This window comes from Arachis ipaensis, chromosome B1, assembly GCF_059453495.1.
Source record: "Arachis ipaensis isolate K30076 ecotype BB chromosome B1, ASM5945349v1, whole genome shotgun sequence".
Lineage (NCBI taxonomy): Eukaryota > Viridiplantae > Streptophyta > Magnoliopsida > Fabales > Fabaceae > Arachis > Arachis ipaensis.
Window position 1 is genome coordinate 19,127,644 of NC_142436.1, and position 24,593 is coordinate 19,152,236.

General features: G+C 30.7%; 1 protein-coding gene across 1 annotated transcript; it reads right to left on the minus strand.

Moving 5' to 3' along the window:
- Positions 1-20,046: 20,046 nt before the first annotated feature.
- LOC107617004 (uncharacterized) lies at positions 20,047-21,981 on the minus strand. Its single transcript, XM_016318841.3, has 3 exons — positions 21,357-21,981; positions 20,748-20,933; positions 20,047-20,637 (listed from the first exon to the last, which is right to left on the minus strand). Exons 1-3 carry the CDS (start codon positions 21,852-21,854, stop codon positions 20,353-20,355), a joined length of 969 nt encoding a protein of 322 aa, XP_016174327.1. The 5' UTR covers positions 21,855-21,981; the 3' UTR covers positions 20,047-20,352.
- Positions 21,982-24,593: the final 2,612 nt, after the last annotated feature.

Below are 24,593 nucleotides of genomic sequence, written 5' to 3' on the forward strand. Positions count from 1 at the left end.
TATAAAAAACAAAAAAGAAAAATTAGAGTCTAAAATTAAGGTTTTAGAATTTATGATTTATAGTCTAAAATTAAGATAAATAAAATAATTTTTAAAAAATTGGTTAATATTAGCTAAAAAAAACTTTCCAGTATTATTCCAATAATAAATTTTCAGCTTCGAAAGATACAAAACTAAATTTTTAGTCGATAAAAATGAATAACAGTTTTTAGCCGATAAAAATAAATGGTTTAATTATTCTGTTGGTCTCTATAGTTTCGCAAAATTTTTAATTAAGTCCCTATATTTTTTTTTCCTTTTAATTGAGTCTTTGTACCAATTTTTTTTTAATTAGGTCTCTGCACCAAATTTTTTTGTTAGTTGGATTTCTATAAAATTAATCCAATTACTGCTAACAAGGGCCTAATTGAAAAAAAAATTCGGTGTAGGAACTCAATTAAAAGGAAAAAAGTATAAGAATCTAATTGAAAATTTTGTAAAACTATAGAGACCACAAAGTAATTAAACCAAAATAAATAGCACTGGCTAAATGTTAGCTGAAAAAAAAAATTAGTTTTCAAGTAAGAAATACTCATAGCCAACTTAGAATTTACGAATCCCATCTTATTAGACAATTGATATTTTGTTTTCCTATTCGCTACTAAATTTAATTACATGTATAAAAATGATATCATAAATCTATAATGTCATTGTAACTCAAGTGTAAAGTTCAGTTGCTAAATTCAATTCAATGAACTTTTCAAATCTTTTTTTCTTTTGGTGTATATTTTCAAGCTTTTCTTCTAGCTATTAAATTACCTTCTGTTTAATTTATTATCTATATTGCATTGATAAAAAAGAACAAATAATTTTATTTAGATAATAGTTCCAAAAATGAGTACAACTTTTTATTTTTTTTTTTTCTTTGACAAGAATGAGCACAAGCTTGTTGCAATACGAAAATGGCAAAACAACTAACTCTTAAAGATAATTCAACAACTACTCAGCATCCTATACGCTATGCATAGCATTAAAAATGAAGAAATTGTTTAGACATATCCATAAATTTTCTCTGTTGCTTTAGACAATCATAAACATTTTTATATATATTTGAATTTACTCTTGCGATCTTTCTAGTTTCTTCTCTTCCGTTGTCTCCAAAATTAAAGAATCTGTGAGATGGTATCAAGAAAATGAGCAAAGCAGAGTACTTATATTGTTTAATATCTTACCTAGCCTGCAAACGCATACATAAACATGTATTATTAATGCATTTAATAGCATATACTCTCAACTAACAACAAAGTAATGATCATAGATTCTGGGTTAATTGAGTTTCAACATCATTTCTTGCCTGCAAATGTATAATCAGTGTGAGAGAATGCTCTCAACAAAATATAGAAAAATCAAAAATCACTAAAAATGTTGGGAAACCAAATACAAAAAATGGGTAAAAATGTGATGGCATTCTGATCTCATAATGTATAATAGTTGTGTGCACTTCTATCTGCTTTGTGTAAATTGGTCAAGGTTACATTGAGATAAAAGCATGTCAGCAATGATTAGATAAATTTAAAAGAAAAATCTTTAATTGGGATAATTTGTATCCCATAAAGGATATATAAAGCTCTGTAGATTCTAGTACCATGTTTTCAACTCTTAGAAGGATATCAACTCTCCCAATTGGCACAAATGGAGAATTCTAAAGAAAAAAGTATATCTCATTAGCATAAATCAATAAATCTTGAAGCTCCACATAAACCTGACCATATAAAGTAATTGATTTGAACACAAAAATATAAGTAATGTAATTGAACAAATGAAGCAATTCAAACAATTTGCAAGTTTACTTCACAGTAACGTAGATCAAGAAACCAGTATCTTAAGATAAGTAAGTGGATAAAAAATAAAAAAGACAGATCGCATTTGCAACCCACCTCATTACATGATCCATTATCATTTACATGAGTGCATAAGAATACAACTACTACATGGGCAAATTTTCTTATTGCCAAAATTTCACTTTTCACAAAGTTACCAATAACATTCACGTTGATCATAGCCGAGTGCTATACCCCTTTGACCTTTAATTACCAAAAACAAAATGATGGAATCAACTCTTAGATTTCTCACCTAACATTACCAGCATTCAGGGAGGGGTTAATACCCATTCGAATCAAGTCGTTGTGACGATCACTGGTCATTGTTTGTCCGTAAACTTGACACCCCGGATTTTTCTTCTCAGAAGCATATACACAAACAATTAGAATACATTGATCACAACAAATATAAAAGCTTCGGCTATACCTCTCCAATTTTAAGCTACAAAACGATCTAGAACCCTAGAACCCACTGAGCAAGACATGGGTGATTTTGATCCTAATTAGAGTGTGATTCTTGAGTGGGTCAAACATGTTATATACATAGTTAAATACTATTTTGATCTTGCAGATTATTGGTAAAAATCAAAATCGTCTTAAATGTTTTTTTTTTTAAATTGTCCATATCGTTAAAATTAATTTTAAAATGATCCTTGGGACTAAATTATTCTTGTGACATAAATCTTTTATCTGTTACTCACCGATGCATGAGCATCTTAAGCACTTTTCATTGGGATTTCTTATAGAAAAGTTACGACTTTTGTTTGATATATAATTTTTAAGATTATTCTATTAGTACTTTCATTTTCTTGATTTCATGATTCTTGTAGAAAAATATTAAAAAAGAGAAGCAAAAGAATAAGGAGGAACAAAAAATTAAAAACAATTGTAAAGAGAATTCGTGGATGCTGTCAACCCTGACCTCCTCACACTCCAACAACCATAACTTGAGATATATAGGTCCAAATGATGCGGTTTCAGCGGCATTAGAAAGCCAACTTATAGAGCTTTCCTACGATATATAATAATCCATACATGCTCTCTGGCATCATGGTGCTAAACGCCGCGACATTGGCGTTTAGTGCCAAACCGCCTCCATCATCAATTCTTCTCGGGAGACTTGGCGCTAAACACCACTCTTCCGGCGTTTAGCGCCAGACCTGCAGAAAGGAGCGTTAGAATTGCTACAGAAGTGGCGTTAATGCCAGTAAGGCCTAAAGCTCAAAAATCATGCTGATATAAAATAAAAAAGGGCTCTCTCTCGTGAGACACTCTCCCTCTTCCGTCTTTCATTCGTTAGTTTTAGGTTTTATACATTAGATTATGATTTTAATTTTCTGCACTATGAATAACTAAATCTTTATTGTTAAAGTTAGAAGCTCTATTTACTTTGATGGACTAATAATTATTTGTTCATCTACTTTTGATTAATGCATTAATTTATGTTTAAGAATTAGTTTCGTTCTTCATCCTATGAATTACTATGTATTGGAAAACAACTCTGATCTAAATTGAATTCTTTTGAATCTTGAAAAAGTTATATCATTAGAATTAAAGCTTAAAATCCTTTCTCACAACTCCTTAATTGTCTGGATTTAATATGATACATGACATATAATTGCATCATTTTTAGGTTCTTAGGGTTTGTGTGGCTTATAAATCAGAATTTGAACTTAACCCTATAATACAATTGATTGATCAAGAAATTGACAATTGGTTGGGTTAGAGGTGATTGAATTTCCTAAGAATAGGAATTCAATCACCTAGGGTTTATCATAAACTCAATCTTTGCATGATCAAAGTAGATAGCAATAATTGTTAATCGAAAAATTTAAATATCTTTCACACCTTAATTATAATGTAACACCCTATCACACAGAACTTTATGCTTAAGCTGTAAAATAGAGGTGGTATGGTATTACGGCCTCTAATATAAAATATATACATATAGTAGTAGAAAGAATATAATAACTAGGAGCCTTGAAAAACGGATAATTCGAAATCACAAAATAAAAAGCGCAACGCTCAGGAAACGAGATTACGTACGTGCGAAGAAATCTAAAGATCATAGGTATAGGTAAACAAAAAGTGAGATTAGAGAGTCAAGGATACAAAATATCTAACTCCTAACTCAGCCTGCGAAGTCAAGGCTGGTCGAAGAATATTTACACACATATATACATATCCCAAAATGCCCAAAATACATAGATAAAACCCTAACTCTCCTTAAACCTCTCAGAGGAACAAAATAAACAAGATATTCAGAGAGAAAGTTAAGTACATATATACATAAATTATACAACAAAAGAAACCTAGAAACCACTCCACTTCAGAAGTCCAGACGCCTAGCGAGGTGCCTCTCGACCTGCTTCTGAAAATAATAACACAGTATGGAGTGAGAACCAGAGGTTCTAACCATGGTAAAGATGCCATGCACATAATATACAAGGTCCTGGGAATGCCAGAGGCAATCCTAGAATGCCTATTTTCATATTGAAAAGCTTAAAGTCTTAAACAGAAACCATGAAAAGAGGGTAGGTATCTAGAGAATTCTAAACTCAACTTAAACTTAATCTTAACACTCAACCGGTCCACCTTTCCTACGTTCCTCCATCTCCAGTGAATTAACAAGACAGACAAACAAACAATTGCAAGCATAGGTAGGAGACAAGTAGTGCAAGTAGCAATTATTACAATTAGCATAATATATTCCGTTAGACATTCCCAAATAAAGTCATAGCAAACAAACAAACAAAATGCACATGATGTATGCATGTCCTATGGCTGATGAGGCTCATCTGTCAGTTATCAAGCCAAGCCGACAGTTCCGAAATCCTTGGACTGTCCCCCGTCACACATTCCCATGAGTCTATGCATATATAGCTTTTTTTTCTCATCTCATTCATAAATCATGCATCCATATATAATTTTACTCAATGGGGATAACCATTCCTGGGAATTTATACGTGCCCGATCACCCTTACGACGTAGGGTCAACAGAGTATCAAGTCTCAACCTGGTACACGTGGTGGCAAGCCACGGTATCTACCTAGGGAAACTCGTATCTCAGATAACATTAAATGCATAAGTCACATAAGTATTCATAATCATTCATATTCATTACATAATCGTTCATCATAGCCATGGCATCATATATCCTTCATGCATACACATTCTCCTCATATACTCATCACTTTTAACCTTTACTTCATTCCCAAGTTATCTCTATTACCTAGCTCCAAGTTATTACTAGGCCTATCATCATGTTCTATGACTAAAAAGGATGAAAATAGAGGTTTGGAGGTTCAAAATTGAGTTTTAAAACACAAAATACCTTTGCTGAAAACAGGAGAGTCACGCGTACGCGTGGGCCACGCGTACGCGTGGGTGTGCAAACGGACCATTATGCGTACGCATCCCTATATACGCATACTCATGGGAGTTTCGCGTACGCAAGCACCATTGTCACGCGTTCGCGTGGACATGCATCCTGGCCCATTACGCGTACGCGTATGCTTTTTCGCGTACGCATGGGGAGGAGGCAGTGGCAACAGTCTGTGAATGGGGTGTATGCATGCGCAAAATTTCCATGCCACGCGTACGCGTGTGCATACGTTTCTCCAAAAATTTACATAAGTTCGAAAAAAACTGCAGAATTTCAACTTTTTTATTCCAACTTCCGACGTGCATAACTTTTTGTTTTAAATTATTTTTCTTCCGTTTTTCGAATGGCGTAAACTTCACGGACCCAATTTTCATATAAAATAAATTTGAAACGATTTGGGAGTCCGAAAGTCGAGTTATGCCTCGCCGAAGTTCGACTAAAAACCAATTTTTACAAAACCTCAAAAACCTCCATTTTTATTAAAACTCAACTTACTACCTTTATATCCATCAACACAACACATCTATATCAATACCACAACAATCTCCTCATCCATACCATTCCTCAATTCATCCATATAATGCATCAACATCTCAAATAATAAACAAGGTGAACATATCCCTATTCCTTATATATATACAAACACATATCATTTATCAACTCATCACTAAACTCTTATTCAACCAGCATTAAGCTCACAATATATCAGTTAACACATATCCAACAAGCACCAAAATCATATCACAATTCTTATCAAAGTCACTAAACATTAAATATACTCATACGTTCCAACTTATCCTAGGTCACCTAGCCTAAGTTTTCATAGAACATTATATATTAAATACGCGAAACCTAAACCATACCTTGACTGATTTTCGCGTATTTACCGAGACACCACCAAGGTTTCAAACACAACCCTCAAAGTCCAAAGTCTCCAAAGCAAGGTCTCCCAAACTCCACCAAGATCTTAATGTCCACAATTCAAGCTCCAATTACATATACACAACCTAATTCGTATATATATATATACACACACCCAAATTCAATATCTAGCATACCAAATCAAGAAATTGACTAGGGTTAGTGATCCTTACCGTACTCACGGACAAAACAACCCAAACCCGATAAGCTCCGCAAGCTAAATCAAACCTAGAATACCAAAATCGAGAAAATCTCAACATAGAGGCTCACAATTTTTCGAAAATCAAAGGGAGTAGAGAAATTGAGGTGAGATTGTGGCTTACCTATGAAATTGTTCCAGTAGAATCATAGAGCTCGACGCAGTAGTCATCGTGGCCGCAAACAGTGCAGCGATCAGAGCTCGGATGGAAGAGATATGGTGATTTATATGTGATGTTAGGGTTTGAAAGCTTTCCCCCTTCTCCTCTGGTTATGCAGCGTGAATGAAGAGGAAGAAGGAAGGGGGAGGCTGGGTTCATTAAGGGTATTGGGCTGAGCTGGGGCTTAGGCCCATTTTGGACCCGGTTCAATCGGTTCGGTCCGTTCGGCTCAATCTTAGGACAAATTTTTTGAAATTAGTGTCAAAATTCTTATTTTAATGAGCTCTATCCTAATTTAATATAAAATTCACGTTTTTAATTTTTCTTATTAAAATTTAATTTATTGACTAATTATTTACTAATTTAACGGGATTTACAACTTTATCATATTATTTTTTTATCTAATTTTACTTTGTTTTTATTTATTTTTCTATTTTTATGTTATTTACTATTAAAATTCTAAATTTTGATTGTTTGAGTAGAATAATTAATTAACTATTATTTACTTAATTTATTAATTTTCGTAAAATTGACACTCTCTCACCTAAATTTATTACACTTGTCATAAGTTGTTGTTAGAAAAATCCGCACCACTCACTCCCCCCCGCACAGTCACATCACATTCTTATATAGATCATCAAGAGGCAAAGAGAAACAAAGATCAACCAAAAATAGGTGATAGTGGTGGTAGGGGTCAGATATGAAGCCTATTGGCGATGAGAGTTGTGGGAGGGAGACAGAAGTGGAAAGGGAATAAATTTGTCCAAAATATAAATTTTTTTAATAAAAAGACCATTTTAAAATTTATTATAAAATTAGAGACAATTTAAAAAAAATACTAAAAGCGATTTTAATTTTAAAAATTAAAATAGACTTAATATATATATATATATTATTTTTAATATTATATTTTTTTAGGTTCGTCACTCTTTTTTATTTGGACTTTTTAAATAAATAAATTAAATATTTTATTTATAAATATAAATAATTTATAATCTATTTATTAATTTGCACTGTTTAACTTATTTCATTTACTATGTAAATAAAATAATTATATAAATATTTTATTTATATTGAGAAATAAGATATAATTTTATTTGATTTTATCTCGTTTATAAATAAAATATATAAAATTTAAAAAAAATACATATCTTGTTTATAGTGTCATTTACGCTACAAACAAAATACATATATTTATATAGATAGAGAGAATAGCTGGTGAATGATTAGTAGTGCCAATATAGAGCACAGTTTCAAACTAAACCGTATGAAACAGAAGAAACAGAGATGAGTGGTGTAGTGAGAACTGCGAAATTGGAGAGCTTTTTTCTCTTGCTTTTTATTTATTTGACTTTTTTTTTCTCCCTTCTTTTCACTACTAATAATGAATTAATGATACAGTCAAATAAATCGAAAATCAAATATCAAAGTTACCAATTAGTAATTAGTATATAATTCGATATTGATAACAATAATTATTATTATATTATATTTAAATTTGGTTATGTGTATGTGTTTGCACTATTATATGCATTGAGGTGAATGGTGGTGGCGAAGAACGCACACGTTTCCTGGCGAAGAACGTGGCGAGGACGAATGATTGTTGTAACATTTAATTATAATTTTTTCAAATTTTTCGACAGTTAAATATATATCTTTTAAATTTAAATCAATCCAATTCATTTTATTTTTTGTGTATTTTTTTTAGTTTTAATTTAAATGAATTGATTTAAAAAAATAGTATATTAATTTTAAATAGACAATTTTAAATTACTAGTTTTAGATTAAAAAAATTAAAATTAATATCACTGTATAAAATTAAATTATATTAGAGGGACAGTTTACAAAAATTTTTAATTTTTAAAAATTGAATTAATTTAAAAATATAAATTATATTATATTATTTTAATTATAAATTTTTTTATAATAATACACATATCTCGTTTACATTATGAATTTATCTCGTTTGCAAATGAGATAAAGTTAAATAAAATTGTGTCTTATATTATTTACTTAGTGGTGAAATTGATCGTTTTAATATAAAATTAGTTGCTAAAGAATACAAACAAAAGTCAAGTATTAACTATTTTGAAGTATTTGCTCTTGTTGCTAGATTAGACACTATTCGTATGACTATTTCATTCTCGGCTCAAAATAAATGAAAGATACATCAGATAAATGTTAAGTAAGCATTTTTAAATAGTATTTTAGAAGAAGTGTATGTTGAGCAACCTATAGGATATGAAATTTCTGGCAAAGAAAATAAAGTGTACATGTTGAAAAAGTCTTGTACGGGTTGAAACAAGCACCAAGAACATAGTACAACAAGATTAATTCTTATTTCACTAAGAATGGTTTTAGAAGATGTCCGTTTGAGCGTACCCTTTACATCAAGTTTATTGAATAATCTGAAGATATCTTGATCGTGTATTTTTATGTTGACGATTTAATCTTTGCTGGCATCAATTTGAAGATAATTGCAGAATTATAGAAAGCTATGATAAAACCATTTGAAGTGACAGACATGGACTTGATGTCTTATTTTTTTTGGCATTGAAGTAGTTCAAAAAGATGATGAAGTTTTCATTTTTCAAAAAAAAAAATGCAAATGATATTGCTAAGAAATTTCAGATGGAGCGTTCAAAACCAGTTCTTACTCCCGTAGAAGAGAAATTCAAGTTGCTGAGAAAAAAATAAAAAAAGAGCAGTAAATCTCACTTATTACAAAAGTTTGATTGGAAGTCTGAGGTACCTAACTACGACTAGACCAGATATTGTGTTTGGAGTTAGATTGCTTAGCAGAATTATGGAAGAGCCTTGTACCAACCATTTGCAAGCGGCAAAAATAATGCTTCGAAATATCAAAGGTACTTTAAATGATGGTATTTTTTATGAAACTAATGAAGTAAATCTTGTCGGTTACACTGATAGTGATTGGGTTGGAGATATTGAAACAAGAAAAAGTACTTCAAGATTTGCATTTCATCTTGGTTCTGATGTAATTTCATGGTCTTCTAAAAAAAATCAGTAGTAGTACTTTCTACAGCATAAACGGAATATATAATAGCAGCAAGTTGTGTAACGTAAGCAGTTTGACTAAGAAGAATTATTGAGGAATTGAACCAGAAATAAAGTACTCCAACAATGATATTTTGTGATAACAAGTTAACTATTGTATTTTGCAAAAATTCAATATTTCATAGGAGATTAAAGCACATTGATATTCGATTTCATAAAATCAGAGAGTTGGTGAATGAGAAAGAAATTGTGATCGAATATTATCTAACTGAAGAACAAATTATAAATATCTTTACAAAACTGTTAAAGATTGAATTATTTTATAAGTTAAAAAAAATACTTAAAATGATTAATTCTACAAACTTAATTTAAGTTAATAATTAAATCAACTTCTAACACATCACCATTGTACTAGAAGAGTTATGCAAGTTTACAAGTGGGAGGAAGGATCATGAAAACATCATATGACAAGTTGAAAAGTTTAAAAAGTCAAATACCAATTCAAATTGAAAATTAGTGTCTACAAGCTTTAGTGCAAGTTGTGATAGATTGTCTATAAAAGACCATGTAATATGTTAACATTGTGTGTGTTTCATGAAATAAACATGAGCATGATTATGAGAAGTGTTTTTCATTCTATCATATGAATATATGAATGTTAGTGAGTTTGAGAGATAAAAAATATAATAATATTATTTATGTAAATGAATGATTTTGAAACTAATAAATTGTGGGTATAATACTTACGTGTTGCTATTTTTTTTGGAAGTATTTCTTGTGTGGTTTTAAAAGCTGACCTTCATGAAACAGATCACCCCTAGAACTGTGTTCTTTAGAATTTGATGTGAGGTGATGAAGTATTGGACGTGGTGATATAAGTTGAAAAAGACAAAGTTTTGAGATTGGTCGAAAAACTAATGGATCAATGGAAGGAGAAGTGGTGGCCAACTGGCCATGGAGTGATGTTGGAACTTGGAAGACAGTTGCCAAGGAAGAGAGTAGAGGGCAGCTGAGTATATCAATGAAATAAGGAAATAAGAGTATGGAGATAGAAGGAGAAGAAAATGGTAATCACGGGCCACTTGCGATTCTTCATATTAGTTGGGGAATATTTTGAATTAAAAAAAGGATGCATTCTCTTTCACTAATTTGGTATCTCCAAACATGGTCCTTTAATTTAAGCTCCAACTCTAACTTTTCCCACTATAGACAGTGTTTTATTTTTATGGAATGGAATATTATTCAAATAATTTATATGCTCTGCAACAATGATTCGTCTAACATTACGACTTTTACTGTCCATTTATCAGTTTAAGTGGAAGAGTTTAGTATGGTAAAAATATTTAGGATTTGTTTGGGAAGTTTTAAAAGTAATTTTTTTTAGTTTTTGATTTATGCAAAGTAATACGTAGTATTAATGTTTGGTGTAATTTTTTAAACTAAATTGTAACTTTTTAAGAAGCTATTTAAGAATTTATAGAGAAATTAAAAAAAAAATAACTCCTCTCATAATACTACTACTTTTTATTATATTTCTATAAAATAAGCACTTTTAGAACAAAAAATTTAAATATAAAATAACTTATTTATAAGTTACTTTTAATATAGTCATTTATTATTTAAACTATTTTTTTAAAAGGAACTTAATTAAACTGTTTATGCAAATTGGATTTTAATGATCTTTAAAGAATCATGATGTTTAGAAAAATTTAAAATAAATTTAGGATGAAATTATAAATATATTAATATAATTTTTTTTATGTAGAATATTATAAATTTGTCACATGTTCTTTTCATTTTCTATTTTTACTGGATTTAAGCTTTTTTATTTTAGACTTTTTTAAATAAATAATTTATTTATTGATATAATTTTCATTGCTAATGAAATAAATAATAAAAAATAAAAAATATTATATGATCAAATTATTTTTTAACCAAATTCAGTTAAGTATTTTTATTTTTTTTATATGTCTTTTCTTTCTTTTCTATTAGACCAATTAATTTTATTCAAAATAATAAAATTTATATTACATCAATTTAAATCTATTTTTTCATCCATTCCAATTCAAATTATTGTAATAAATAAATAAATAAAGAAATAAATAATTTATTGATATGTAATTCTTAAAATATTTTAAATTTTAAAAATATATGTGTATTAATAAAAGAAAAAATGTAAATATTTCAAAAAAATCTAAACAAATAATTACTTTAATTAATTTATTAATTTTTTTATATTAACAAAAATTTGTCCACCTATATTTGTCAAACTATATTAAACAATTACAATTTTTTTTTTAAATAAACTCTTTCTAAAATTTTAATATTTTAAAATAAACATCAAATTTTAATTTGTAATATAATTAAATAATTTTAAAAATAAAATAGTATTTTTGTTTTTTAATACTAATACCGAAAATATTATTTTTTGGTAATATTAAGAAAAATCTTTAATCCTTCCAAAAAAAATTAATTATGTACGTGGTCTTTAACTAATATTGCTTAAAGAGGAGTACTAGGGGTAGTAATTTTTGTGTTTTGTAACCATTAATTGGCCATCAATAATCTTTTTAATGGTGTGAGATTACATCCAATGGTAAAAAATTATTCACTTTTCTTTTGATGATTAAATGCTAGCCACAAAATACAAAAATTACTGGCCCCTAGACTTTTCCTTGCTTAAATTATCAATTCTTTACATAATTCAATAGACCATTTTATAATTAGCACAAACTTAAAGAATTAAAGTCAAACTTTGTAAATTTACAATTTTATATACAATACCAATAAAAAATACTAAATTAAATATGCTCACCTGGTCCATTAAGAACCAATTTTAAGTTTTCCAGCAGAGACGATTCCTTAGTTTAAACAACAAAATTTCTATATCTAAAATTAGACTCCATTAAATTTTGAATTAAATAGGTTGAAACCAATTAACCTAAAAATATATTAGGTTAAGTGAGTTAGTTCATGTTGTGATAAGCATGGGACGTGGATGTCCATTTCTCTATGTGAAACTCACATTCTCAAGAGAGAATGTATTTAATAAAGGTTGAAAAAGGGTGATATTTTATGTGTATAAATAGGGGATGCATTGCATCCATCTGAACACAGCAATAACAAATATTCCTACCTTTTTCTTCTTTCATATATTATAAAATCTATTTCCATTTCTCTTTCTCTCCTTACAGTAATAAAACAAATGCAATTCTCTCTCTTTACTTTTAATACTTCTTTCTATCTTTACATATATATACATATTACAACATATAATATTAATGTATATATACAAATTATTATTGAGCTAATTATATTAATGCTAGAGTCTTCTATTTACATATTTTATTTTATATTTACATCTTCCTTATTTATTTAATTGTTTTACAACACGTTATCAGCACGAGACTCTGATCAAATTTTTAGGAAGACTCCAGGTAACAAATTTTTATTATGTCGAAACTCTTTCATCTTAAATATAATGCTCTTGATATATTTGGAAATAATTATTTATCATGGATATAGATGTTGAAATCCATCTTGATTCAATGGATCTTGAAGATACCATTGAGGCTGAAAATAATACATCCCAGAAGGATAAAAGTCAAGGCCATGATTTTCCTTCGTCGTCAAGATATGATTGAAAAATGAATATCTCACATTAAAAGATCCTGCAGATCTGTAAAAAGACCTTGAAGAAAGGTACAATCATGTGATACTTCCTCAAGCCCGATATGTTAGAGAAAATTTTCTCAACCTTCCATGCCTCGAATGTGCTCCTGCAGCAGCAGTATCGAGAGAAAGGGTTTAAAAAATATTCTGAGTTAATTTCTTGCCTTCTTGTTGCTGAACACAACAATGAGTTGTTATTGAAAAATCATGAAGCGCGCCCAGCTGGCGCTGCCCCATTTCCTGAAGTAAATGTGGCAAATTACCCCAGAAGAAGTAAATGGCAAGGTTTTAATAATAAGAAAAATTATGGAAGGAAAAAGAATTATGTTCAAAAGAGAGGATCTCACCAGAAGTGGGATAGAGAAAGGAATATCGGGCAGAATAAATCAACAGAGGATAAGTGTTTCTGTTGTGGTGGAAAGGGCCATTGGTCACGTACCTGTCGTACCCCAAGGCACCTAGTCGATCTTTACCAGGCATCTTTGAAAAAGGACGACAAAGGAAAGAAAAAAATTTTGTCTCAAATGATGCTGAGAACTCCACCACTCATTATGATGTATCTGATTTCTTTGAGGATCCTGAAGGAAATATTGGTCATTTGATCAATGATGGAATAGTTTGATATATGTATGTGTTTGTTAAGTATTCAGGTGAATAATTTTACTGTGCATGTACTTCTACTCATTTTATTATTATCATTTGTTTTTGAAGAAAAATGGCAAGGACATATTCTGAAGATATTTGCCTTACGGATAGTGCAAGTTCGCACACTATTCTCAAAAGTGATATATATTTTACCCATCTTGTACCAAAAGAGGAATATGTTAATCCTATTATTGGCTCAGGCAATGTGATAGAAGGCTCCGGAAGAGCTATAATTTTGTTTCCTGGAGGAACAAAATTTATAATAAATAATGCACTATTATCTACCAAGTCTCTGAGAAACTTGTTGAGTTTCAAAGATATTCGCCGAAATGGATATCATATTGAAACAATGAATGAGGAAAATCATGAGTATTTATGTATTACAACTCATGATTTAAATAAAAAGTTATATTAGAAAAGTTACCCTCACTTTCATCTGGGTTGTATTATACCAAGATTAGTGCAATTGAATCACATGCCATTGTAAACCAGAAGTTTACTAGCCCAAATGAGTTCATAACTTGGCACGACCGATTGGGTCATCCGCGAACAACCATGATGAGGAAAATTATTGAAAACTCTCATGGACATTCACTAAAGAACCAGAAGATTCTTAAAACTAGTGAATTTTGTTGTGCTGCGTGTTCTCAGGGAAAGTTAATTTTAAGGCCATCACCAGTAAAGATTGGATTTGAGTCCCCTGAATTCCTAGAAAGGATTCAAGGTGATATATGTGGACCTATTCATCCACCATGTGGATCTTTTAGATATTTTATGGTCCTAATAGACGCATCTTCGAGATGGTCACATGTGTGCTTATTATCTTCTCGCAACCTGGCGTTTGCGAGATTACTGGCTCAAATTATTCGATTAAAAGCACAATTTCCAGAAATCCAATCAAAGCAATTCGTCTTGATAATGCTGGTGAATTTACTTTCCAAGCTTTTGATGCTTATTGTATGGCTAATGGAATAAGTGTTGAACATCCAGTAGCTTATGTTCACACACAAAATGGGTTAGCAGAATCACTTATTAAGCGCCTCCAATTAATTGCTAGACCCTTGCTTATGAGAACAAATCTCCCAACCTCGTTTTGGGGGCATGCAGTTTTACATGCCGCAACACTTATTCATTTGAGGCCAACGAGTTATCATCAATTCTCTCCTATGCAATTAACTTTTGGCCAGCAGCCAAATGTTTCCCATTTAAGAATATTTGGGTGTGCAATATATGTTCCCATTGCACCACTTAATCGCACCAAAATGGGACCCCAAAGAAAATTGGGGATATATGTTGGATATGATTCTCCCTCTATAGTGAGGTATCTTAAGATACAAACTGGTGATGTGTTTAAAGCCCGGTTTGCGGATTGTCATTTTGATGAATCAAAATTTCCAACATTAGGGGGAGAGAATAAGCTTCCTGAAAAGGAACTTAATTGGAATGCATCATCATTGATGCATTTAGATCCTCGATCAGGGCAATGTGAACTAGAAGTTCAAAAGATTATACATTTGCAAAGAATAGCAAATGAATTGCCTGATGCATTTTCCGATACAAAGAGTATTACCAAGTCGTATATACCAGCGGAAAATGCTCCAATTCGAATTGATGTTCCAGTAGGACAAGTAGTCACTGAAGCAAATTCACGCCAGAAGCGTGGCAGGGCGAAAAATGCCCCAATTCGAATTGATGTCCCAGTTGGACAAATTGCCACTGAAGCAAATACACGCCAGAAGCGCGGCAGGCCTGTCGGTTCCAAAGATAAAAATCCTCGAAAGAGAAAAGAGGTAAATATTCATGTGGAAAAAGACATAGTAAAGACACCTGCAGTTGTCCAAAATTCTGATATAACGCCAGAAGACGTTCAGGTACCTGAAAATTGTGAAAATGACGAGATCTCGATAAATTATGTCTTTACAGGAGAGAAATGGGACCGAAATAAGACAATTGTCAATGAAATATTTGCATATAATGTGGCATTGAATATCATGCATGAAAGTAAGGATCTTGAGCCAAGATCAGTCGAAGAATGTCGACAAAGGAATGATTGGCCAAAATGGAAAGAAGCCATGAAGGCTGAATTAGACTCACTTGCAAAACGTGAAGTCTTTGGTCCTGTAGTCCGTACACCAGAATATGTAAAACCTGTAGGATACCGGTGGGTATTTGTGAGAAAACGAAATGAGAAAAATGAAGTTGTGCGCTATAAAACCCGACTTGTGGCACAAGGTTTTTCACAAAGGCCCGGTATAGATTTTGAAGAAACGTATTCCCCTGTAGTGGATGCGATAACATTGCGTTATTTGGTCAGTTTATCTGCATATCATAAACTGCATATGCATTTAATGGATGTGGGAACAGCCTATTTATACGGCTCATTAGATCGGGATATCTATATGAAAGTCCCTGAAGGACTAAAGATATCTAAACCATCCAATGAATATTCACAGGGATTATACTCAGTTAAATTGCAAAGATCTCTATACGGTCTAAAGCAATCTGGACGAATGTGGTATAATCGTCTTACTGAGTATCTGGCCAAAAATGGATGATGATATCTGCCCCTGTGTTTTCATAAAGAAAACTGCTTCTGGATTCATTATAATTGCTGTGTACGTTGATGATTTAAATATCATTGGGACTCTTGAAGAGATTCCAACAATTATAAAAACTAGAGTAAAGTATCGTTTTTGTCCCCAACGTTTGGGGTAAGTCCCAAAGTTGTTCCTAACGTTTCAATCGTCCTATTTATGTCCCTAACGTTTCAAAACTGACTCAATGTTGTCCTGCCGTTAGAGATCCGTTAACAGAATTGATGGCAGGACAAAATTGAGACAATTTTGAAACGCCAGGGACTTAAATAGGACGAAAACATTGGGGACAAAAATGATACATAAAAATAAATTTTAATTGTATCCTTCAAAAATATCAATTTCTTACTATACGACATAGTATTCAATTATTTTTTAATCACATATAAGTAAATTACACTTAATCATATTACTTTCATTTTAAATAAATTAATTTTTTTTATAATTTTACTCTTAAAGATGTTTAGTTATCATGAAATGTTTGTAGAATGACTAGTATATAAACTTGCAGAAAAAAATAATATATATACAATAAAATATAAATTATACCTTTTGTCTCTAATGTATCAAAATTCTTTGAAATTATAAAAAAAAATAAATTTATTTAAAATGAAAGTAATGTGATTAAGTGTAATTTATTTAGATGTAATTAAAAAAATAATTGAATACTATGTACAGTAAAAAAATTAATATTATTGAAAGATAAAATTAAATTAAAATTTATTTTTATGTATCGTTTTTATCCCTAACGTTTTCGTCCTATTTAAGTCCCTAACGTTTTAAAATCGTCTCAATTTTGTCCCGCCGTCAATTCTGTTAACGGATCCTTAACGGCAGGACAACATTGAGTCAATTTTGAAACGTTAGGGACTTAAATAGGATGATTGAAACGTTAGGGACAACTTTGAGACTTATCCCAAACGTTGGGGACAAAAACGATACTTTACTCTAAAAACTACCATATCTTAGTGTCATTGGGGTACTTAATGTATCTTGCTAATAATACGCGACCTGACATATCATTTGCTGTGAATTTACTAGCAAGATATAGTTCCTCTCCAACCAGAAGACATTGGAGTGGAATCAAACAAATCTTTTGATATCTTCATGGGACGGTTGATATGGGATTGTTTTATCTCTATGGATCCAAGTCACAACTAGTTGGCTATGCAGATGCCGGATACTTGTCTGATCCACATAAAGGGAGATCTCAAACAGGATACCTGTTTACATATGGTGGAACAGCTATATCATGGAGGTCCATGAAACAGACGATTGCTGCAACATCCTCTAATCATGCCGAAATACTGGCGATTCATGAAGCTAGTCGCGAGTGTTTTTGGCTGAGGAGTCTGATCCAATATATTCTGTCATCATGTGGACTTATTGATCATAAGATAGCTCCAACTATCCTGTTGAAGATAATGCAGCATGTATTGCTCAACTTAAAGGCGGATACATCAAAGGCGATAGAACAAAGCATATTTCTCCCAAATTCTTCTTCATTCATGATCTTCAAAATCAAGGGACAATTGATGTGCAACAGATCTGCTCAAGTGACAATCTGGCAGATTTATTTACAAAGTCACTCCCAAAATCCTCCTTTGAAAGATTGGTACATGAGATTGAGATGCTCCGATTTCGAGACATTAAATGATGTCGGCAAGAGGGGGAAACTGTACTCTTTTTCCCTTGATCAAGTTTTTTTTCCCATTGGGTTTTTCTTGACAAGGTTTTTAATGAGGCAGCCCCATCATTAAAGGATATTGTACTCTTTTTCCTTTACTAAAGTTTTTTTTCCACTGGGTTTTTCTTTAGTAAGGTTTTAACGAGGTAATAATCCTAAAATGGTCATCCAAGGAGGAGTGTTGTGATAAGCATGGGACGTGGATGCCCATTTCTCCATGTGAAGCTCACATTCTCAAGAGAGAATGTATTTAATAAAGGTTGAAAAAGGGTGATATTTTATGTGTATAAATAGGGGATGCATTGCATCCATCTGAACACAGCAATAACAAATATTCCTACCTTTCTCTTCTTTCATATATTATAAAGTCTATTTCCATTTCTCTCTCTCTCTTTACAATAATAAAACAAATGCAATTCTCTCTCTTTACTTTTAATACTTCTTTCTATCTTTACATATATATATATATTACAACATATAATATTAATGTATATATACAAATTATTATTGGACTAATTATATTAATGCTAGAGTCTTCTATTTACATATTTTATTTTATATTTATATCTTCCTTATTTATTTAATTATTTTACAACAGTTCACAATAAAACAGGTCTTTTTTCAAAAAATCATCATTCTTTTTAATATAAAAAATATGTTTGTTTAAGATTTTTTTCATATAAAAGTGATATTTTTCTGTCTAATTTTTTAGCCAAAAAATTGATTTTTTTAAATATTTTTTTAAAATAAAAGATAAATGAATTAATCTCTATAATCCGTCAAAATGATCATAAACAGTTTATTTTCGGTCCACAAACAAACAAAAAAATAAATGAACTAGGTAGTATAACACGCACGCGTGTTTAAACAAATTGGGCTGGCCTGTTTAATGGCGCCAAACGAAATTATTTCATCTATTGAATTTGACTTGACTTTTTGCGGTTTCATTGCATGTGTTAAGAGTAAAAGTTTCTTCTAAATGCATTGTAATATTATTAAGTATATAAAATTAAATTTATTTCCTGCTAATGGAATGGTATAATCGGTTGAAGCCTAGATAGGGATTCAGTAACTTATGGTATAATCCTGCTAAGGGATTCAGTCACTTTCATTGAATTGTCGTGTTCGTGTATTAATATATTTTGGATACGATAATTATCGATATTCGTTCGACACGCGTGTCTGTTGTATTCAATTGTGTCTTACTAAAAAATAAAAAATTATTTTTCAGATAGTTTGAATACACCTAAATATCATTACGTGTCAACGTGTCCAATCTTATTCTTAACATATATTTTTAAAATAAATTTAGATATAGTGTATATTATTATTTATTAAAACAAAAAAATATTTTAAAAATTTGATATAATTAAAATAAGACATTAAAAATAATTAAAAATTTTAATTTATATTTGAATATAAAAAAAATATCAAGATATCATTACGATTTATTTAAAAAATACTTTATATTTTATATATATGCGTGTCCCGTATCATATAAGATTTTAAAATTTGCGTGTCGGCGTATTACTTATCGTATCGTGTCCCGTGTCTATGTCAGCGTTCGTACAATATAAATAGAGTGAAGACTAATAAATTTTATAATTTGTAACTATTAATTAATTATTATTAATATTTTTTAATATTATAAAATTATATCTAATAATATAAAATTATTCCTTCTTTTTTATTAATAAAATATTGATAAAATTTTAATAAAAATACTAATTACTTAGACTTTCTCTGTGTTTAATTCGGTTCTAGTATTTACTCATACAACTTGTCAACGTGATTAAACATATATATTGAATCCTCCGAAAAAGAAAAAGAAAAAGAAAAAGAACATATCGTATCCGCAAGAGACAAGAAAAGTTGGAAAAATAAATAAAGGAGATTGAGATAGAGATAGAGAGAAAACAAATCAAATTAAGATATAAAAATTCACTTAACTTCTGCCTGTAATATAGCACAAGACAAGATACAATATATTATTGAAATTAAGCCACCGACGAGCTCCAAAATTACCCTTTAGCCCATCTCATGCAGGTTTCGTGAGAATGAGGCAAAACTTGGCAAAACCTCGATACGTTCATGCTTGCTTTAATTCTTTCATGTACCTTTTCTCCAACGCTCATAATCAAATTACTAATAACTCACATTATCCTTAATTAATTACTTTTTTATTGTTTTAGTTGATTAATTAATTAATTCATTACTGGTAAGTGCACTTGTTCTTGAGGGAGATGGGCACGCCCATCTTCTTGGGATCCATGACCACGGTGCACTCTATCTTCTTGTAGAACTTGGGCTTCACCAACTTGCCCAAAACATAAGCCTTTGACCTCACCATCAAGGTCAGCTTCAACGGCACCGGTTCCACAGGTGCGCCGTTGATGCTGCTCAGGTCAGCTCCCCCTCCGTACAGTGGGATATGACTCCCCTTCACCACTATTCTCACTGATCTCTGGCTTTTCCTCGATTGGTAAAACTTTGGCATCTACAACAAATTAGTTTTGATTAAAAATTTATATATCTATCTCTACATCTAGTAGTATTAATTGATGTAGGAAACAATGTTTAGATGAACTTAATTAATTAGATACTCACATTTCCAGTGGCTAGAGTGAGCTGGGAATAACTGAGATCTAAGGGTGTTGGAGTCACATGGACTCCAAAGAATGTTGCGGTGTTGCGAAAGGTCAATTTCACCGAAGAATTCATGGTAACTAAGCTAGTTGCAACTCCTGACATATCCGCACCCGCTTGAATCACAAATTCATCAAATGTTATACTCTGCCATAAAAAATTATTCAAAGTCACACTTAAAATTAATTAAGATTAATACATCAACAAATTGCCCTTCACACTAAATGTACAATATAAATAAGCCAATTCTATAAAATACGTTTAAATACAAAATATATTTATACACATATGACTGGTTTGGTGACAGAGTTTTTGAAATAAATAATTACAAAAGCTCATTACTAATAAATGTCCAGATAGTTTGAGATTCATAAATTTATAGCAGTTAATGGTTGAGACAGCCGTCATTTTCTTTTTTGAGAATTAAATTTAATAATTAGAGAAAAATACTAAATATTGGAAAAATACAATCACATAACTTCACTTGTCATCAATCTTTTAAACAAGTGAAAATATGAAAGAGTTAATGTGAGAAAGATGAATACATATTAAGGATGAATGAAGTCCTACCTTGACAGTAATGGCGGGTTTCTGGGGGCGGCTGGCGCCCCAGAGAATGAGAGAGAACACGGAGAACAGCAAGGCGAAGCCAACGACGAAGGCTGGGAAGTAGCATCGACGAGGGAGGCCATGGTGATCTGCATCGTGCAGATCAAGAAGGCCTTCTTCTTCAATGGCGTTGAAGTTGTTGTTGTTGTGGTCCTTCCAGGGCCTCCAGGGGCCCTTGTTGCGGTTAGTGGCGTTGCTCTTGCGGGAGCCCGAGAAGCGCGTGGAGGCCGACTCGCGGGAGTGCGGGCCCAAAGAGGAGTTGGAGTGAGAGTGGGGAGGGGAGCCCAGCGGGCTCTGCAGCGGGCTTGACTGAAACGAGTTCGTTGTTTTTTCACCGTCATGGGAGGAGTCCCTCGAGGGGCTCTGGACGTAATACACAGCACGTCGAGGGGACCTGGCAGGTGAGGACTGGCTCAGGCTGCTGACCTCGGAGTCGGTCTTTGCGAGCATTGATGACATTGTTGGTGTTGGTAGTTCCAAGATGGGTGATTTGGTAGTGTATTGATCTGAATCTGAAAAAAATGAGGAGTGTCAGAGTGAGAGTGAGGAGGGAAGAGTGAGGACGAAGGCTCGTGTGGTGTGTGAATTGTCATGTTATGTTATGTTTGCTTAGAGGGGTGAATGCAGAATCTGCATAGCGTACTTGTTGGGCCAGCGGTGATTCTTTCAATTTAAATTTAAAAAAAAAAAAACAAATTTAACGAAAATGGAGTTTAATTTTGTTGGACAGTCAACAACGTTTTATATACTTTAATTACATTCATTTTTTTACGCAATCAATTAAAATTTAATTATTTTTATTAATATAATATTATATAATAAAATTTACGTATAAAATTTTATATTGATAATATATTAAAATTAATTTTTTTATTAACAGTATTAATGCACTATAGAGTCAGACAATAAATATTATTATTTTAAATTCATACTTGATCAATAATTTATATTTAAATTTGTAAAAATTTTATACATAAAATAAGTAATTTATATTTATGAAAATGTATATATATAAATTAATATAATTTATATCTATATTTATCAATATATATTTGATCTTTATAATGACTAAAATTAATAAAAAATACTGACCTTAAAATCTTTTTTATTTTAGTGTCACTAAAGACGGTCTTATTAAAAAATTTAAACTTAAAATGAAATTAACTCTCTTTATAAAATTGTTAAGGTGGGTACTCCCATGAAGATATTATAATTGTCTTCATGTGATGATTTTTCTTTTTAACCCTTAGATGATGGAGTGTAGGGTTAGATTTTGATATGTTATAAAAGTGTTGTTTTTATTTGAAGTGTGGCCAAATCAATAAATCACACTTTTATACAAAGCATCTTCATAAAAAGATATTTTTTGCATCTTCATTTGAGTAGCTCCCAATTGTTAATGTAACATATATTTAGTTCTCTGTTGGTTTAACTTGCATCTACTTTGTTTACTGATTACGAAGCTTTCGCTCGTGGCGCGTAATTAATACAGAAGAAGATCAGATGGAGTTTGTCTCCGACACCATGGATTTCCAGTTGTTTGTATGTACTGTATCTAATAAAATAATAAAAATATTATTTGTATTGATTTTTAGTATAATTTAATTAACGTGTATATTTTTTTGAAAATAATACGAGTTTATTACTTTTTTTTTAATATATTTGAGATTAAAATATAAAAGTATCATACCCATGGGGAGTGGTACAAATAACGCCATACATAAAATAATGACTCGTGTATGGGCTATGGGCTTGACCAAATTCAATTTACATGCATTTTGTCGTTTTGTATAGGCTCTTGCTCTTCTTTCCTTTCTCCTTTTATAGTTATTATTTATTTTTCGGTGTTTTACTACTATCTAAACTTTGACATAGGCCTTTTTCTGGTCGATTTATTAAGTGATTATTATGGGTTATTACATGTTCTGTCCGAAAAGGTAATAATGTAATATCGTTGTAAGTTGTTGTAATTTTGTTTTGAATTGAATGTTTTGGCTCTTTCCTTTTATTTCTTTTATGCAATGCAATGCCTATTTTAGTAATGAAAAACTCAATTTAATTCTGAACATTTTAAAATAGCCAAATAAAATTTCCACCATTACTTAGTTTTTAGGTAAATTTCTATCTCACAAACCCGTACTATATATAGTGATAGTTAAATACCATTATGGTATTGCTTAGTTGATCTAAATATTTTTTTAAATAAAATATTTTTTTTAGTCATTAAATAATATTTTGCTTAAGTTTTAATGTTTTCTAATGTTTAAAATAGCTTATTTTTGTTTTAAACGTTTTATTTTATTCTATTTGTCTCTTCTGATTAAAATTAAAATTAATTTTTAAGAATACAATTTTATTATTATTTTTTCTCTTATTCTTCTATTTTTAATTTATTCTCAAATCACTAAATACCATTATGATCATTATAATTATTATTTTTGTCACTATTTAAAAAAAGTCATAATAAAAAATTATTTTTAAAAAAAAATTAATTTTAACTAAAAAATTAAAATAAAACAAAATAAGATATTTAAGATAAAGAATATAACATTTCATATATTTAGAGACAAAATTATTAAATTAGTCTTTATTCTAAATATTAGACTTATTTGGTGACGTCTCTCATGGCTAGCTAAGCCAAGATGACTACAGCTGGCCATAGTTTGACCAGCAAATAAAGAATTAACACATATAGCATAATAGAATGTATAAGAAATAATCAACTTAAATAGTAGACTATGATTATCAAAGTAAGTAGTGGTAAATCTTTTCCTTTAACCGTAGAGTTAAAATTGCAAAAATAAATAAAATAGACTATTTTTGGCGTGGGCCTTTATGAGAATAGGCTACAACCCAAAAATATTAGTGGGTAATGAATTTATAGGACATATTTAGGATTTGATTGAAGGAAAAAAATTAAGGTTAATTTTAAAATACAGCATCATTACAAAAAAAAAAAAAAACGTTGAGTATCGTCGAATTTATTGTCGGACATTAGCGATAAGTTTACCAGCGAATTAACTATCGTATTTGGTAATAAATTCATCACCCTAAAAAATTACTGTCAGATATGGTATTCGGACGATAAATTTACCGATAATATTTGGAGAAAAAAATAAAAAATTTGGCGCGATAATTTCCATCAGATTTATAGGCGACTAAATTCAACGGTAACATTGATTAGTGAAACGTTGTGTT

What these genes read in the sequence shown, in the direction of transcription:
- LOC107617004 (XM_016318841.3), bottom strand. Translation starts at nt 21,854, where the DNA reads ATGTCATCAATGCTCGCAAAGACCGACTCCGAGGTCAGCAGCCTGAGC. An exon ending in AACCCGCCATTACTGTCAAG is followed by an intron (nt 20,934 to 21,356) that starts GTAGGACTTCAT and finishes TTTTTATGGCAG; the next exon opens with AGTATAACATTTGATGAATT. An exon ending in TCACTCTAGCCACTGGAAAT is followed by an intron (nt 20,638 to 20,747) that starts GTGAGTATCTAA and finishes AATTTGTTGTAG; the next exon opens with ATGCCAAAGTTTTACCAATC.